General features: G+C 40.6%; 1 protein-coding gene across 1 annotated transcript in view; it reads right to left on the bottom strand.

Annotated features, from left to right (window-relative positions):
- The window catches only part of znf385b (zinc finger protein 385B), a 53024-nt gene that overhangs the window by 16952 nt on the left and 17474 nt on the right, over nt 1-18598 (bottom strand). Inside the window, exons 2-4 of the mRNA XM_039599907.1 lie at nt 10583-10720; nt 10343-10486; nt 9990-10103 (exon numbers count right to left, since the gene is read on the bottom strand). Coding sequence (XP_039455841.1) covers nt 9990-10103; nt 10343-10486; nt 10583-10718 — 394 coding nt within the window. The 5' untranslated portion in view covers nt 10719-10720. The remainder of the gene's footprint in view (nt 1-9989; nt 10104-10342; nt 10487-10582; nt 10721-18598) is intronic.

Here is an 18598-nt window from a genome sequence, read left to right as displayed (position 1 = left end):
GAAGCCTGAAAGTATCAGGATATTAATACACCACTGATCCTTTTGGGAGGAGAACCCGTCTCACTACCTTCATCTGCATCTTAGACATTCCTTATCCACAGAGAACGAGCTGTGGAGGGACATAGGCAGAGTGTGGATCTGCTGACGGCAGCATTAGACATCACACTGCATTATTATTATGCAGAGAAACACACACATTAGCATAACAAGCTTGTGTGTGTGTGTGTGTAAGTAGGTCATGTTCAGAACCTTCTTCATCCAAAAAGAAGACAAACACACCCAGAGCAGACCAATCAAGAATATGAAAGCAGACAGGAGAGCTCCTGTCTGAGACTCGAGAGAAAACAGTAGAAGCAGACAGAAACATAACAGCACAATCACCTGCAGGAGAAAATTCCTTAGACTCTATAGTGGGGGCTGAAAATGTAAAGCTTATCCTGAGGGCAGTGCTAGGGAAAGGTCACTTTCATTAAAATCTTAAAAGGTTAAGAATTATCATTTTCTGCAACCCTAAAAAGAAACACCACGAGACAAAAGACTTTCACTTTGAAATTAGCTGTGAGACGAGCCGTAACAGTGTTTCTTTATATGACCTGTAGCTCTCTCAAAAATATTCTTCTAGTATTTTTTTTACTGCTAGCGACAAGATTGTGAAACTTTAATATCTACATCGTGAATGAAATCTAAAGCAATGATCCGGCAACAAAAGCTACCCTAAATAACACAGCTTAAAAAACAGACTCCTTAGACTCTTCACTTTATCTCCATTTCATCACTTTTCATTACCCACCCACCTGTTAGTGCAGCCACCAGAGATCAAGGGTGTCAGATATCAATTTGAAGTTAAGCCGATGATGCACTCTTGTATCACTTTCCAAATGACACCTTTTCACTTCAGCTACAGGTTAGAAAGCAACAAAAACAGTACAGTAGGACAGTCGATGCAGCTAACTAAATAAAACAAAAGCAGTAAACCTCAGAGTCCTCGCCACAGCACATCTATATATAGCATCACCTGCTAAATCTAGTTGCCATAGAGCAAGAGGTGGGGTTTACCATGGACAGATCACCAGTCTATTGCATGGATGGAGATGGAGACAAAATGGAAAAAGCAAAAACAATCACAACTGCAGTCAATTTAGAATCAGCAGTTAACCGAGCATGCATGTATTTGGACTGTGGGAGGAGACCCACGATGGGAGAACATCCACACTCCACAGAGAAAGGCCTCAGATAACTTAGAAACCATTATGGTGTCAGACGACAGTGCTAACACCACACCACTATTCTATCTGTATTATATTATACCATAATTATTATGCAATATTTATTCAGGTGGAAATATCTCATTTGAATGAGAACAGACTTAAATCTATGAATGTAAGCCTTTAAGGACATCACTTTCAGATTATGTTCATTTGCTGTAGATAGTTTTTTAGGCATGCTGCATCTTTCATCCTCCACTTTTCTAGCCTCCTCACATTTTTAAAGGACACACTGCATACCATGATGAGACATGCCAAGATTTTGACTATAGCTCTTTGGAAATCATCTTGTCGGTGCAAAAATGCTATTTCATGCTTGTCAAACTGGATACATTCTAGGTTTTTTGCAACAGACTGCTAGTAACAAAGTGCTTAAAGATATAATTTAAATTGGTTCTTTGCTAAGATCAAAGCACAACAGTGGTTCATCCTTTGATTTAGGCGTCTTTTTTATGCTTGAATGATTTGTAAGTCATTGTTTCTCTGAAAATGGTCAGGTTCAAAGACTGGACTGGAAATAAGGGGGGAAAGCAGCTAATGTCCAAAGAAAAACACAAAAAAAACTTCTATTAAAAAATTACAAGCAAGTCTGGCTTCTTGGAAGCAACATATAAAAGAATGAGGGGTGAGTCAAGACTTTTGCACAGTACTGCAGTCCACAGATTGTGGACACTGCCAAGAAAGGTTGATCTGCATAAATCAAACCAGACATGGTTGCAGTGGTAAAGGGAATCTACAGTGTGTGTTTTTGTCTCCTAAGCACACGATGCTCTGTGGTGATGAGCAGCAGCGTGCATGTAATCACAGCAGTCACGCTATCTATTATAAGAGGAATGTCAGAACAGCCAGGAAGCAGTCACAGAGTCAGTGGGCTTTACTCTCTTCTTATGTGATACACAGTTATGTCTATGAACCTTCATGTACTACAGGGAACCCTAATGTTCATCTATACACTGAGATTTCTGAAACATATCTGAGCGAGCAATGGTAGTCAGAACAAGTCAGGCAGACAGATCCACTTGTATATATGTTGGTGTGCATTCCCTTTTTTTGCATGTAGTATAAATCCTGAGTGGAAATTCCACCAATTAGAAAGTAAAAAGTCAGTTTATCTGCATGCTTTATGTAGGTACTAATTTTGAACACACTGTAGTGCTAGCTGTAGTGAAGTTGCTGAAAACTATGAGATGAAGCTATGCGAAATTCACACATATTAATATTCCTCTTGTAATTACCTGTAATAACTTTATTCGAGTCTTAAAATGAAAAAAAAGAAGAATCCAAATACAGTAAAACAAATGAGTAAAAAAATGCATTCATGTGTACTGAAATAACAATGCTAGAAACCAGCTCCAGACAATGGTATAGATAACCCTTCTTAAATATGTATAATAATCCTCTGATGAACAGCTGAGTCTTTCTCTTGGACAGTAACAGTTTTCAACCTTTTTTAGACAAAACTCAGCCTCAGTTCAAAGTGTGAATCCAGGTCACAACCTCCAGGTTCCCCCGTAAACACCTGTGTGCCCACATAAATGCAACATTTCAGCCAGAATTTAAAAAATAAAAATAAAAATAGCATCAAAGAACAAAACGTCTGAATGTGGCGCTAAAACAGAAATAAACAGAATAAGAATTTCCTACCTCGACTCATGAAACTACTCCACATTACGGACAGGAAGACAGCTGTCTCACCTCCTCAGCCTCCTCCTCCTCTCTCTCTTTCCTATCATCTGCTCCCCTGATAACAAAAAAAAACTAACCAAGAGAAATCCCACACCAAACAGCGCAGACTCGCTGCCTGACTGTTTGTGTGAACGCAGAGAGACACGTGTGTGAGGGTAGAGGAGGGCGACCGCCACACAGCGAGAAAGAGACAGAGTGCACAGTGTATGTGAATCACTGAGGTGATGATATTCATGGTGAACGGTGATGACAGCCCCTGTGTCTCAGTGGAAATCCCTCTTTCTCTCTCTGTCTGTCTCTCTCTGTGTCACCGGGTTGCTCGCTCACTCTCAGTTTGTGGCATCATGACAAAAAAAGACAAGGAAAGGAACAAACCAACAAATTATTTATCTACTGACCAACAACAGGCTTTGTCCTCTACTGTTTTCAAAAATATCATGTCCACGCAAACAGTGCTGCAAAAAAAAAGTCCGCATAAGCACTTGTCTCTGTCCACGTGCACGTACAAAACTACAACTGAGCGCCATCAAGAGCAAAGGCACACCAGTGAACAGGCTGCAATATAAGCATGACCTCAAAGCCTGGTTGGCCAACTTCTAAGTATTCACCCCTGAATGAGTTTTCCACAAGTCTGTTTTTCTGCAGTCCTGTTAATTTCTACATAAACCTCAGCTAATTTTTCTAATGTCATTTTAGTCCTACCAGACACTAGTCCTCAGCAGCAGTCCTCTACTATCCTGTCTACAAGCTCTCTACTTGATCTTAGCTGGTCCAACGTCTCTTCCACTAGTTAACTATCTCTAAAGTTTTCAACTAGACCTAGAAAAGTTATTTTATTGCTTTTACTAGCTGTACTGTACCAGCTCTCTGGACATTTTCTAGCCCCAGTCCTACAAATTTCTACAAGATGTGTATATGTTCTGCCAGTCTTATCAAATAATGAGTTTTCTATTTGACCTTTGCTGGCAGAACTCTAAAGCACTGACAATCTCTTACTAAAACTTTATAAGCCACACAAGTTTCACTAGTTTTCTGCCAGACTTTGTTTCTACTAGGCCTCCCAGTTTTTGTATGTCACCATACCTCCACTAATTTTGGTACATTCACAGCTAATTTGCTGGACTTTTAAAGTCCAAATATAACCAAGCAAACTAGAACACCTTCTTATTCTAGTTTTTGTCTCTTTATTTGTCAACCTAGTCTGCTCATTTATCCCTCCCTTACTAGCTGCTTTTTAGTCCTCATCCATCCATCCAACCTTTTTCTGCTGGTTATCAAGGTTTGGGGTATGGGGCAGTAGCGGAGCAGAGAGGCCCAGACCTCCCTCTTCCTGGCCACCTCCTCCAGCGAAACACCAAAGTATTCCCACGCCAGGTGAAAGATGTCATCTCTCCAGTGTACCGTTGATCTTCCCAGGCTTCTTCCTCTAGAACATACCTGAAACACCTCACCTAGGACGCATGCCTGAATCAACACCCTTGGATGCGGATCAAGCTCCTCACTCTATCTTTAAGGCTGAGCCCAGACACCACTGCAAGGAAGCTCATTTCCATTGTTTGTATCCACAGTCGCTACATACAGCTCTTAACTATAAGTGAGTAAAGAGACCCCAACTCGTCTCTGGTGCTATTCCAGCTGTTTAAGTGGAGAACCACGGCCTCAGGCTTGGAGATGCTAATTCTAGTCCCAACCATATCTGCAAAAAGTAGACATAATCCCGTCCTGGACGGTGGGAACTCTATTGGCAGGGATATCAGTGGCCCACCTTTGAAAGTGAGTACCTGGTGGCCAGATGTTAGCCCACGGGGCCCAGCTGGGCAGAGCCTGAGAAGATCCACATTGGCCAGACATCCTGTGGACCTACCACCGATAGGAAGCGCCACACAGGTTTGGTACATTGTAGATTGGGCGAAGCCAAAACTGACAGCAGTCAATAAACTAATCAGCTCTACTGCATGCCATACTGCATGTATCAGCTTTATACTGGTCACACTAGTCTTTTACCAGTGTCTTAGCACCAACATGGGCATGAATTATTTTGGGTTAGTGGTCAAGGATATAGTCAGGGAGGCACAGATCATTGGTTCATAGCTGACCGTACATCCTTACTCGGTCGCTACCGCTGAGCCTGTTGTCATCACATACAGCACTATGAGTGTGTGAATCCATCAGCAGGATCTATTCATACACTGCTGAATACATCAACACAAGACCACACATCAACACTTGCTCTGCCCCTTTGCTGTCTAACAAACATGCACACACTGTTTCAATATGTGCCTATTAATAACTCTTTATTTTCCTGCTTATTATGAATGAGGTTTGAGCAACACAACACTGTGACCTTTATTAGCCCAGGAGAGCTAATTAGAGCTAGCTTATTCACGCACACACAGTCAGATGACAAAAGGAAAAACAGAAGGTTGATTTTGACATTTTCACTGTACGTAAGAAGCATCCAATCAGAAACTCAGTTTTTACAATTACCTTTCACCCTTTTCTATAAACTCCAAACACCAAACCCAAAGTACATTCACATGACTTCTGACTCCAAATAATCCCTATAAAATAACTTTATCTTCTCTTAAAATCAAACATTCATTAAAAACTAAATCTATGGAACGTTCATAACCGCACCTCTTCAAGAAATGGAAAACACAGTGCTTCCGTCAACCTTTCAGAACATCACCAAAATACATTTAGTTAAAGCAGTAAACACATTAGACATTCGAAAAAAGCACACACACACACTGCTGTTGTTTTCAGCAGCAACACTGCAGACATAGAGAAGAAAGAGGGGAGAGAAGAAAAGAATACTATCTACAGGAAGAGAAGAGAAAAGACGTAAAGAATATGGAGGAGGCAAAGAGATCTGAAGAAAACAAGAGAGAAAGAGAGTGGAAGTAAAGGAAAGAAATGAAGGAGAGGAGTAAGGAGGAGAGGAGAGGAGCTGTAATATTGTAAATGTAATTAGTCTCATGTGAGTTAATCTCTTCATTTGTACTGAGAATGTGGATCATGGGAATTCACTCATTTAATTAGCAAATTTGTGGGTGTATAAATGTGTCTTTGTGTGGGTACAAGTGTGTATGCTGCCTCCTGGTGGTCACTAATTGCCACTGAGGCAAAAAAAAATACTGTAAGTACACTCAGTACAGCACATCCACACTTCATGTTCTAAAAAGTCATGGCTCTCTGCCTCTAAGCTAAAAACACAATCTTTCCATTTGTAGTTTTTTTTTAAAGCTTAACTGATGGGTTCAGTTTAAAATGTACACTTCACTTAATTAGGTACACCTTGCTCGTCCTGGGGGCTTGCGTGGGAAAAATCCCAGCAGATCAGCAGTTTCTGAGAAACTCAGACCAGCCCATCTGGCACCAAGGACCGTGCCATATTCAAAGTCAGTTAAAGCGGCTTTATCATCCATTCTGATGCTCCGGGTGAACATCAGCACGTCGTCTCAACCATGTATACATGCCTACATGACCTGAATGGCTGCCAAGTGATTGGCTGAGTATATTTACGTTAAGGAGCAGAAGTGGCCAGAGAGTATATTTGTTTGCACACTGGTCACATACTGAGGGACTGACATTTAAAATACTTTACACAGGAGAACTGACAGTCACTAGTGTATGTAGATGTAGATGTACTAAAATCATTTTGTTGAGAAATAGGTGGATGAGGGTGTGATGTTTATCTTCTTTATCCAACAAGATCAAACTCTTCCTTAAGGAGGCAGGATAGACAAAAATGCAGTTTTGGCAGCTGGTTCATTAAACATTAATGTAATACATACAGGAATATAAAGCTGAAGGGTTTGGAGAGTGTGTGTTTAAGTTTGTTATTGAACATGCTCCAAATTGGAATTAGTATTGCACTTTGTCACTGACTTGAAAGTGCAGACTTGTGGATCCAGAAAATGATTTTCCACAGGAGAAGTTTAAACCTGAGGGTTATTTTTTCATATTCCCTCTCTTCTGCTGACATAATGAGCCACGTTGGCACATCAGCTCATAAACAGTCCCATTACTCTTTTTTTAGTTAGAGGTATTTGACTCTGTTTTCTGCATTTTTATTAGAAATCTGCAATGTGGAAATGTTTTTAAATTAGTAGATTTAATTTCACCTGACGAAGCTGAAAAGCAGCAGGTGACACACCCATGACTTCCATTTGGCTTCCTAGCTAATTTTATTAATATCAGGATCATGAATTTCCAATTATCCATGCATTATTCATGGCTGATTCACCATCTTATGCAGTCCTCCTCCTCCTGTTATGTAATTCATGTTTTGAATTTTTACCCACATAGACTCTGTGCACATATTTACGAGATTATCTTCATTTTGTTGCAGTTTCGATGGGTATTTCTTCTTTTTTAGGCAGAAGTTATGATGTAAGTTTTTACTGTACTCATGTATTATTACATGTCTTTGACAGAAAATGTTAATTGTGGTATTTCATCTTTTCCTGGTTTGTAATAATATCATCAAATGTCCTTACCAAGTTTTACCTGCATCATTACATACAGGCTTCTCTCCAGGCAGAACTGGAAGGCTGTTTATGTAACGTTTACACAACAATACATCACTTAGAACTTATACATTTTGCTATATTTATTCATTTACTTTAATTTCCATAACTTGATAGATATGAGTCAGTAATAGCAATCCAGTAAATAGACAGATCCGATAGAGTCAGTCTCTTTCTTGAGTGCAAGCCTCGTAGTGTAGTATTTTTAAACTATTGTGATACTTCTACTTGAGTAAATAATAATTTTGTCCTTCGTTACTGACAGTTTGTAACTTTTGGAGTATTTCTGAGGTCTACTCTTCGTGCAAGAAGAAGAAAAACATAAAAGAAAATGACACAACTTGACTCTATGGACCCGGCTTCTTCGGACAACCAGCCGAATGACGATCCAGAAACAAAATAATCTGCTCTTCTGATTTACAGCAGTTTTATATGAAAGCCATCCTCTCTGGAGCTCACTGATAGCAGCAAATGCCCTCCTGCAGCACAATGATTGTGATGTCATCCGACCTGACTGCTGATAGGCTGCTCAGCCAGGTCACTGTCACACACTGCACGCACACACAAATACACACTTAGCCTGGCCTGGAGGAGCACTGAGTTCAGGCCAAAGAGCTTTTCATCGTCGAGCGAGCATCACGTAATGGAGAGAGAGAAAGAGAGCACGACATGATCATTCAGGCTGAGTGTGTGTGTGTGTGTGTGTGTGTGTGTGTGTGTGTGTGTGTGTGTGTCCAATAGAGAGAGATTTAATCTTTAATCAGCGTTATTGTACCCTGCACACTGATATGGACACACAGTATATAATTACATCTGCTGCACTTGCACATACACAGGTGTCAGTGGGTGTATGTTTCTTGCTCCACTCGACACTACAGCACACCTTTACAAGTGTCCTGCAGCTTTGTGTTTTCAGCAACAAACTGGAACAGTCCGACAGGAAGAGTCACACAAAGATGCCGTGACAGCAGCTCTGCGTGGAGACTAATACATTTAGGGACTAACACCAAACGTTCACAATGCATTTGAGAGATGTCGGGGTGGATTCGAAGCGGTGCCGTGTCCCAGTTTAATGACCTGCTGCTGGCTGCTCCACTTTAACTCCTTTACATCTTACAACACGTTCTCACTCTGCTGACCGGCAGCTTGACTTTAAGGAAGCGGGGCTTAACCTCTGAGGAAGCTCCGAAGCTGTTCCAGTCTCCTCTGATCAAACAGCTAAATGGGGTCGAGGCATGTGAGCTGTAACTTCACCAGCAGAAGGCGCTGCGAGAAATGCTGCTATTGCTCTGTTATAAAGAATTCAAATGCTTTAGGGCTGTTAAAACAGACTCGACATATAGCATCACTTCAGACCCCAAACATCAGTCTCAGGAAAAGTAACCAAATTACTGAAGTCAGTAGGAAACTGTAAAGGTCTACACGGCTGGGTTTTAGGACATGGATAGAAATTATGTACCAGACAATTTTATTATATAAGTGATTACATACTGGAAGTGTTATGCTTGATTTGATATATTTACTGGAATTAATATGTTAAGCATTTGATCTATATATTCAGGCTAACAATTTAGGATCCTGTACATTATCCACATTCTGTATCATATTTCATCAATACTTTACACAGAACACTTACACTGTATTTTATGACCTCATAATTTGTATTAATAGTTGACTTAGATATTCTTAAACCTCTTACAGATTTTTTTTAATGTTGTGGTTTTAATAAGGATTTTAAAATTCTGAATTTACATCTTTTCAGTCTAAAGACGATTAACAAATGCTTTAAATTTGCGACCCGACAATACTAAAACTAAACCAAACCATTAAACCATTTTATTTTATTTAAAAATGTTGAGGTATTCAGATATATTAATTTGTGTTTTAACTATAAGAGAAGTCAGGCAATTACAAAAGTCACTGAGAGCCACCGGGAACCATCACGAACTGCATATAATCAATTTAACACAGATATTTTAGAGTGAATTACACAAATGGACTGACTGATGGACTCACAGCCTATACAACAGCAGCCACAGCATAGCTCACAGTGATGACATAACTAGCAGGTGCTGAGGCGGAGCTAAACATACAGAGGCTGCGTAAAAAACTGCAGCGATGATGTCACTTGATGCGGGTTCAGTTTATCCTGTCAGACCTCAATCTCCAATCTAGCATTCACACACACACACACACACGCACACACACACACACACACACACACACACGCACACGCACAGTGTAACCTCTCCCAGGGGGCAGCAGCTGTTGATGATGGATGAGCCAAAGTCACGCTCGCTCAGCAGACAGCAGTCAGACTTTACAAATTAACGTCCTGTTTAGCTCTTTATGCCCCTCTGGGTATCCTGACAACTCGCATGCCTTTCACTCAAGATGGTTGGCATGGTACAGACTAGTTATTTCCTCTCACGCAGGACACGAATCACCTGCCTGTTGGTCTTTAACTGAAAATGTGAGGCAAAACAAGATGTAGCCCTGGTCCTACCTGCAGTTGTGCTGGAAGGAGCACTGAGGCCTGAACCTAGGCCGGGAGTGGGAGTTAGTCCTCCAGGCTGGGAACTGAGCCCTGTGACCTGGGGAAGAGACCTGGACTGGGCCCCTGCTCATATCAAAGACATCAAAGACCCATTAGAACATATAAAGAGCCGACAATAAGAAGAAGAATCTCTGCTGCTGCTGCACTTGATTATTATTTAGTTTCTTCTCCATTCAAATCTTTGTTTGGATCTCGGGGAACACAGTTAACAGTTATTGAACTGATCCTACATTAGCTGATCTTTACATGCGCTCATGCAGACGCTGCTGTGATATGACAGTCACATTGCAGAAGGGAATTACCTCCTGCCTGCTGCCCGTTCTCTCCAGCCTGCAGCTGTCTCACTCTCCGGAGGTGAGACCTGCCATTGTAGTGCAGCTGGGCCTGAGCAGCAGAGGTCAGCTGCAGGTTACACACCTCACACAGCGAGTACGTCCCGCTCTGACCTGAAAAGAAAAGCAGGGACGGGAGGAGAAAACTACATCGTTTGCCTTGAGTTGCAGAGGTATACTGTGCTGCTGATCACTTAACATGTCAGTCACCTGAGGATGTGGAGTGAGGGACAGAGAGACTGATGGACGTAGGTATGGGCGTGTCCATCAGCTCTTGACACATCCCTCCAAAGCCAAAGATGTGCCCACTCTCCAGGAGCTGAGAGGGGCTGAGAGGAGTCTTCATCCCTGCAGAACAGAAGAGAGAGAAACACAAATTACAATCACTGTTCTCAGTTTTTATTCAACATGGAATTATTAGGGGATAATTCTTCAAAAAGTTGCATTAAGGTTTAAAATAACTAAACACCAAAGACATCTATACTTTTTCATTTACCTTGAATGAACTTTGACACTTTGAATTGAAGAGCTGACCATCAGAAAAACCCTTATGATACAGGTTTTGTTGACCTGAACATGAGCTAAGCATGTGCTATAAAATAATATATAAAACTATAAAACAGCGGTGCAAAAAGGTTAGAGAGTTATTTTCATTTGCCTACATCAGGAGTCAGTGTGCTAGCTCCAAAGGCTTACCAGCTCTGTAAGGAGTCACTCTCTCAACAATTAAATAAGTTGCAAATCCACTCAGATGACCTTCAAAGAAACTGAAACTGAAATTTCTTAATCACACCAGTTAATATCTGTTACTAGAAGAGATTATCTTAAAGACACTAGCAAAGGAATCCAGAGAAACATCACAAGATAACACTGAAGTGATTCAACATAGCGGCTCTGCCTGCAGCGCCAGCATGAAGGTGACACCAAACATCGGCATGGCTTAAACAGGAAGACTCGCTGAGGGACGGACGGGTGGACGGACAGACACGAGTGAGGCCTGAATGACACCGGATACGAAGCGCGAAGCATCAAACGCTCACAGGGAAAGTGATGAAGTAATGACTAAGAGGAGAGAGAGGAAGCATGACATATGTGTGTGTGTAGGTCAAACCATGACTGTGTCCATCTGCTGTCCTGGCAGCGCTGCCAAGTCACATGACCTCCAATAAAACACACACACCCTTTCATTTAGTTTGGTTTACTGCCACAATGTACATTACTCATATAAATACAGGGACACGATCATTACGGCACTAACTCAAGGTCTACTCCTCTCTACTGTCGACACTCGATTTCGCCCCTGTGCACAGCGACACAAAGTAACTCATTATGCTTGAGTGAAACTATAGTTTCTGCACATAAAAAACATTAAATTAAAAAAAATTATTAAAAGTTGTGCACTGTGTGAAACAGTGCTGACAATCTTTCTTTCATGTGAGTTTGTGACAGGTTACATTACACTCATATAGTCTGAGCCATTAATAATGTTAGGATAGGTATTTGGTGTTTGCAGCTCGAGGAATAAAAGTAAAGGCCCTGCTCATCCCATTCCATTTTATTTATGTAGCGCGAAATCACAACAGCAAGGGCCTTTTCCCCTTATATTTTAAGGTAAAAACCATACAATAACACAGAGCAAACTTCACCAATCACACACCCTCCTTTGAGCAAGCACTTGGTGAAAGTGGCAGGGAAAAACTCCCTTTCAACAGGAAGAAACCTCCGTCAGAATCAAGCTGTTCTTCTTCTTCTTTTTTCTCTAGTTTCAAAGTCACCTGCTTCGTTGCCCATCTGCCTCTCCCGTGACTAGAAGGCTTGTTCTTGAACCCGCTCTTCAACTTTTCAACTGCCTGATTATTCACTGTTCTGCATCCCACAGTGAGCAGCTGGGTATGCTGTTCTGCCTCGGCTGATAAGTCTGTCTATTTGAGCCTTTTGGGTTGATGTGCTTTGCCCATTTCAGCCTGCCATAATGCCATTAGCTCTGAGGTTGGCCACTAGACCAGGTTTGGCCTGAGACTAGCTGGAGTGATCTCTGGTGGGAGAGTGTTTTCTGATCTAGATCAGTTTGCATCGGCCAGTCCAGGGCAGTACACAGGAGCGTAGCTTGAAACATCTCCCTTAGTTTTATTTTCCAGATTTTTCTTTGTTCATTCGTCATGCACAGTTTCCCTGTGTCTTGTTAGACTCACTGGCTCACTGGTAATGCAGCATTTAGTGTTGTAAAGGTAAATAGAGACTAACACTCTAATGTGTAAGGCAGAGACACAAAACAACCCATGTCACGGTTCAGTTATCAGGAGACACTTCCTGTCTCGCTCCCTCTTCCAGCTGGTTGTTAGTGGTGGACTTTATGTTCTGCAGACAGCTGGTTAATCTGCCACTGTGATGAATTAGCTTCAAAATGCACACACACACACACACAGACACACACACACACACACACACACACATAGAGAGAGAGCGAGAGAGCCAGCTGATGCTGACATCAGCTTCAGCAAGGGAAGGATTAAATATATCTGCTCTATTGAGCTGGGAATTACACACACACTCTCACACACAGGTAAATACATGCACACATCTTCACTCTCACACACAAACACACAAAGTAAGACGCAGACAGAGAAAGACTAAGTCAGTGAACTGAGAGTTCAAGATCCAAATGAAATGTGTGTTTAGCTTCTCTGTTGTAGTGTGTGTGTGTGTGTGTGTGTGTGTGTGTGTGTGTGTCTGTATGAGTCTAATCCAGGCTGACCAGGCAGTCAGTAATCAGAGAGGCCAGCTGTGGGTTATAATCTCATACATACATAAGCACACACACACAGACACACACGCACACACTGACACCGGTCAAGCAACAATGTAATTCGTGACTGAGGAGGAAAAGTAAAAATATGTTCAGGTAGAGTTTCTCACCAACCTGGAAAAGACTTCAAAGAAACACCTGACTGAGTTCCAGCCTCATCTGCATGTCTTTAATGTTGCGGTGAAATGCAGTCCATCATCTCTGTCAGTGTGTGAGTCTCAGACTGTGACTGCTGAATCCAGAAGTGCAAGACCATAATGAATGTCGAGAACTGGATACTAAACTCAAAGATGGCACTTACTCATCTGAATTAAAAGTGTTCTGCTGATGGCAACCCCCTCGCCCGCCCCCCTCGCTTCCATACTGTGCAGCCCACTGAGCATCACTGACCTAACAGACACCATAACACTCAGCCTCTAACTTTACATTGGGATGAAGTAGACCGAATAAAGCTCCAGCTAGAGGTATAATACCTCTATGGATTGAAAAGATATATACAAAAACATAATAATCAGCCTTCTTTGCAGTTGGAGGTGTCAACAGTTTTACACACCCTCTTTATAACAGTACTCTATGGGAATAATGCCATTAGGGCCGCTGGGGCTTCTTTTATTCTAACAGTGGCCACACTTTTAACATAAGTGGCCACTGTTATTCTGTGGAAGGCCCTTAACAGAGCTGTGCATAAATAAATGGCAGCAAACGTCAATGAAGTGAAGCATTCTTATAAAGAAGAGTGGAATAAAAGTGCTCCACATAAATGTAAGAGACTAATAAAATCATACAGAAAACAATTACTTCATGTTATTGCTGCTAAAGTTGGTTCCACAAGCTACTAAATCAAGGACTTAGTTTTTCAGACAACGAGTCTTCTGAAAACTTTTGCATAATTTTTGCATAACTGTATGTCGCATTCTGTGATGCATGCTGACCTTATTTGTACAAGACTGACTGAGAAGACGAATTTCAAGCTTTCATTTTTTTCAAAAAATCTCTTCTCTGTTTATAACTAATGTCTTCTATCATCTTCAACATCTTCTCAACAATGTTTTGGTGGGCTCACATAATAAGGTAAAGATTTTACAGAAAAAGACCCAACAAACCAAACAGCAAGAACTTACTGGCGGCAGTGGGAAGGGAAAACATCTCAAAATGCTTTTCCCCCCCTCAGGGCATTTGATAAATCCCCCATGACAGAATTACTTACTTTTTGGGGGGAAATCAGAAAGCTGGCCTAGACTGCTCCGTCCATGGACACGTGAAGCTTGGTAAAAAAGTCCTTGTTACTTTTTAGCTTAGCTAGCAAAGGTTTAGATGTTGATTCCCACTCTGCATCAGCCATTCTTGCAGCTTTCCCCTCATTCAAACTGTAATTCTTAAATTCTTCCCATCATTCCGATCCACAAACTAACGTGTAATACTCAGTACAATGGTGCCAAATGTAACATTACATATAGTACAAAGCACCAGCACCGTAAAATATTCAATAACACCCACACTCCATGGCTGCTGCTACCTACCAACAAGTCCAATATCCTTTTTTAGCAGAACTGTATGTGTATTTATGAGTATTTATACTTTCATATTTGCTACTTTAATGTTATTACACTCACTATTTTGCTCACTATTTAAATTAGCTATCTTATTATATTACGTTTTTATTGTATTATTTAATTCTGTGGATGAATGATGAGTGTAAGCAGTAAGAATGTATGGCTCTGCTCCAGCTTCACTGTACAATGCCCATGTACCTGTATCTGTATCTTTAACATGACGTCGCCTCTGCCTTCATTAAATAAATATTTCGAAGTCTATGTCTTGTTAAAAATTCTACATTCTGCACCAGTGTTTTTCTTTTATGCGAGCTGACATTTTTCAGGTCTAGCAAACTCACATCTCTCACAAACATCCATTTCAATGCATTTACAGTGAAGCTCCAGTCATCTGCATGCACCTAAATAAACTTTGAAAAACAGCAGTCACCATCAAAATAATTTCCCACAAAATTGCAAAAAAAAACAGTAATTCATTCCCTGATGGAGCTTATGAAGGAGTGTTTGGATGTTGAAATGGGAAAACCGCATGCTGTCTAGTTTTCATTTCAATTTTCCTCATGTGGGCCAGTCAGGGGTAACCAAAGGGCCGGATGTGGCCCGGAGGCCGTACAATGCCCAGGTCCTGCTCAAGCCACTGCCAGCTTCACTCAACATGTGCACTACTATTAATGTTAACTGACTATTGTTAGTTAAAAACCATTTATATACAAAATGTATGTCAACTTTTCAGGAACCACCAGGCGTGTGTTATTGTTCAGTGGTGTATGAAATCTTTTATGAACCATTATTATGGTCTGAAGAGTTTTTTTCAAACCAGAGATGCTTTTCAGCTTGTGTGACAACATAACCGATGATACCAGGTCTCCCCGTGTTAAATCTTATATAATCTGATCTTGTCTTGCTCCCACAGTGTTTTTATTTCTGCGAGTGGACAAATGAGAAGCTCGTCTGAGTAGTGGAAAGCTCTGAATCCTGCTGGGGTTAAAGATAAAGAGGCGAGGGGCACCAATGTATGTCACTGTTCCCTGAAAGAGACACCGCATAGACACACGTGCGTGCACGCACACAGCGTAACCTCGGGGGAGGACAGGGAAAAGAAACTAATGGAGATCTGAAAAGACAGAGAGAGATCGGAGAGTGGCTGTCTCTCACCCCGAGGCTTGGAACTGGTAATAACAGTGGTCAAAGACACACACAGTATACGAAGCGGTAGCCAGCAGCAGAGATGTTGAAACAAAGTTCTAGATACAGTGTGATGTTTGTCCCTGAATTAATTTGAGATCCAACATCAGAACAAACTTGTTACAAATTGTGCATTTGTGAATATATGAATTGTATAATCTCACTGCAAAACAGAGTCACATTGTTTAGAAGTAAAACAGATTCTTAATCACATGGGTAATTGCGTGCAGGCCGTATCTTCTTCTGCAGGAAGGTCTTGAAAAATGTCACTGTGACAAACTGTTGCCTCACTGCAGTTTCTGAGGCGATGCACACTGATGCGTTACACATATTTTCACAGCTGTCTTTATAAAGAGGTCAAATCAGAAAAATCTTTCCATTGCTATTTTTCACATATATTCTTGTTTTGTTGTGTTGAGGGGGGGAGGAATCAAAACTGGACGAATCAGTCTAACCAAACAGTTTCCATATAAATGTTTTAATATCTGCTTAGTCTTTCTTTCTTTCTTGCATTTGCACACAGAGAGCTTTCTTGAAGGCTGCGATTTCCCTCCAGCAGAATGTACAAGGTCAACTCTCAGCAAACTAATTCATGTCTAACCTCAAAACCAAAAGTGGAATAGCTCTGACCTGAAACCACAAGCTAAACACTGCCTTTATGAAGGTTATTGTGGGGAAGAGCTACCAGAAAGGCTCAATTCAGGGCTAATTTTTCTGTTCGAAGCTGTAACACAGCTAGGGACCAACTCACAAAACCACTGTAACAATGTTTAATGATTTAATGATTCCAGTTGTCAACACATAAGATAGAAAAGATCATATCGCCGGTTCTACTGCATCTGGTTTGTTTTAAACCCATTTTTAAAGGTTTAAAAGTTCATTCATGTGTAAAACCACGACAGTTCCTAACCTAATCAACCAAACATAATAATAAAACACTGTAATGCACTAAAGAGCAATCTGACTGAAAGCATCATCACAAGTCAGTTCTGTAACAGCATTACATTATAATTAAAAAAAACATTATAATGTTATCTCATGTTAGCTTCTAAAGGGATTAAACAAAAGTTTCTATATCATCCAAAAAATAACTGAAATAAACAGATTTTCAGCCTCATCTTTCATGAGGAAGACAAACGTTATCGTGACCCTAGAATTTTAGAAGGAGGTGAAAACTACTGCTCAATTAAATACCATGCAAATGAGAATCTAATCCACTAATAATTTTAGCATTTTGGCATACTGATGTTTTTTTTACATGCCTAACTCACTGGGACTCACTGTGTTTTCATTGTATCTGCTTATTTTGTCGCATTTTTTTTTTGTATCTTGCTGTTCTGAACATGCATTGTTTCTGTTTTTATTATACACTGTACAATCCTTTCATTCACAAAGATCGTGACCTGCTCTCAAAAATGAGTCTTGAAATTCATAAACATCAAGCGATAATTTTGAGTAAAATGCAGCAGAAATATAGAAAATCAAAGGTTTATTTATTCAAATAACGAATCATCAAATAAAATATGTTTAGTACAAAGTGAATTTATACCAATCAAGTATATTTCATTTGACCAGATTCCGTTGCATTGTACTTATGTAACAAAATTATGTGCAAAACTTACATGTAATTAAATTACTTAAAGTTGGGATTTTGGCCATAAATATTTTTAGGGAGGCGATTTATTTTTCGATGCGTCCAGCTGAACACTTCCCTAAAAGTCTTGTTTTAAGGTTGACACAAGTGCAATAATGCTACATGTTTGCTAAAATGCTACAAGCTGACTTATGTCAGCCTTACACCTTCAGTTTCCAAGCAATTTCAGTCTCACAGGCAATTACTGAGAGTCACAGTAAACTCATGACACTGGCATGCTCTTGTCAATTTAATCATTTAGTGTACGGTGGCCATAAAACTTAGAACATACAAGAAAATCCAGAATGTTTAACAGCTTAAGATCAATCACATACAGGAAGTCGTCAGTCAAATGTTGCCCCTGCTTCCACTTCGGTCTTCAATATTTGTTCTTGTAAATTTATATCAGGGACATGATGGGAAATAGTCTCAAAAGAAATCTAGTTCCAGTTTTGCAAATCAAAAGCCTCAAAGTTCTCCAGTCTTTGAAAAAAAGGTGGTGCACTGCCAGATTGGCTCTCTTTAAGTGTTTTCATTGTCTTCTAGTTTATGTTGAGCATCAGCCTTACCCCTACTTCAGACTAGCTCCAAGATTTATGGGTTGTTGTAGCAAGAAGAAAGCTTAAGCCTGGATGCTGGCATTCAGTGCAGGAATTAGCCAAATATCACATCCATATCTGTATATGAACAGCATTTCACATAAAGCCACACACAGCACTACCAGTGGGATGAGATCGCATTCGCGTTCAGGCTAAAGTGACTCTGAAGAGCTGCAGGGGGCCGAAACCTGAACGCACTGTCAGGACACACGAGGTGATTACCACTCGCGTGCTTTCTCCTGTCTCCAGAGATGTATAACAAGGAATCGGGTGAGGTTTACCATCACTTTGGATATTAATCTTGTGAGCATCTCCAAGGAGACGAAGAGTGAGATGTAAAAACATGAGGAAGCTTTTATATTATTGCTTGACTTGAAAATAACTCAAAAATTAAAGCTTCGAATCCATACGCCCCGTAAAAAAGTGCATAGAAACTCCTGCTTATGGAGC

The sequence above is a fragment of the Oreochromis aureus genome, linkage group 16 (genome assembly GCF_013358895.1).
Source record: "Oreochromis aureus strain Israel breed Guangdong linkage group 16, ZZ_aureus, whole genome shotgun sequence".
Lineage (NCBI taxonomy): Eukaryota > Metazoa > Chordata > Actinopteri > Cichliformes > Cichlidae > Oreochromis > Oreochromis aureus.
This window is presented reverse-complemented; position numbering and strand designations above follow the sequence as displayed.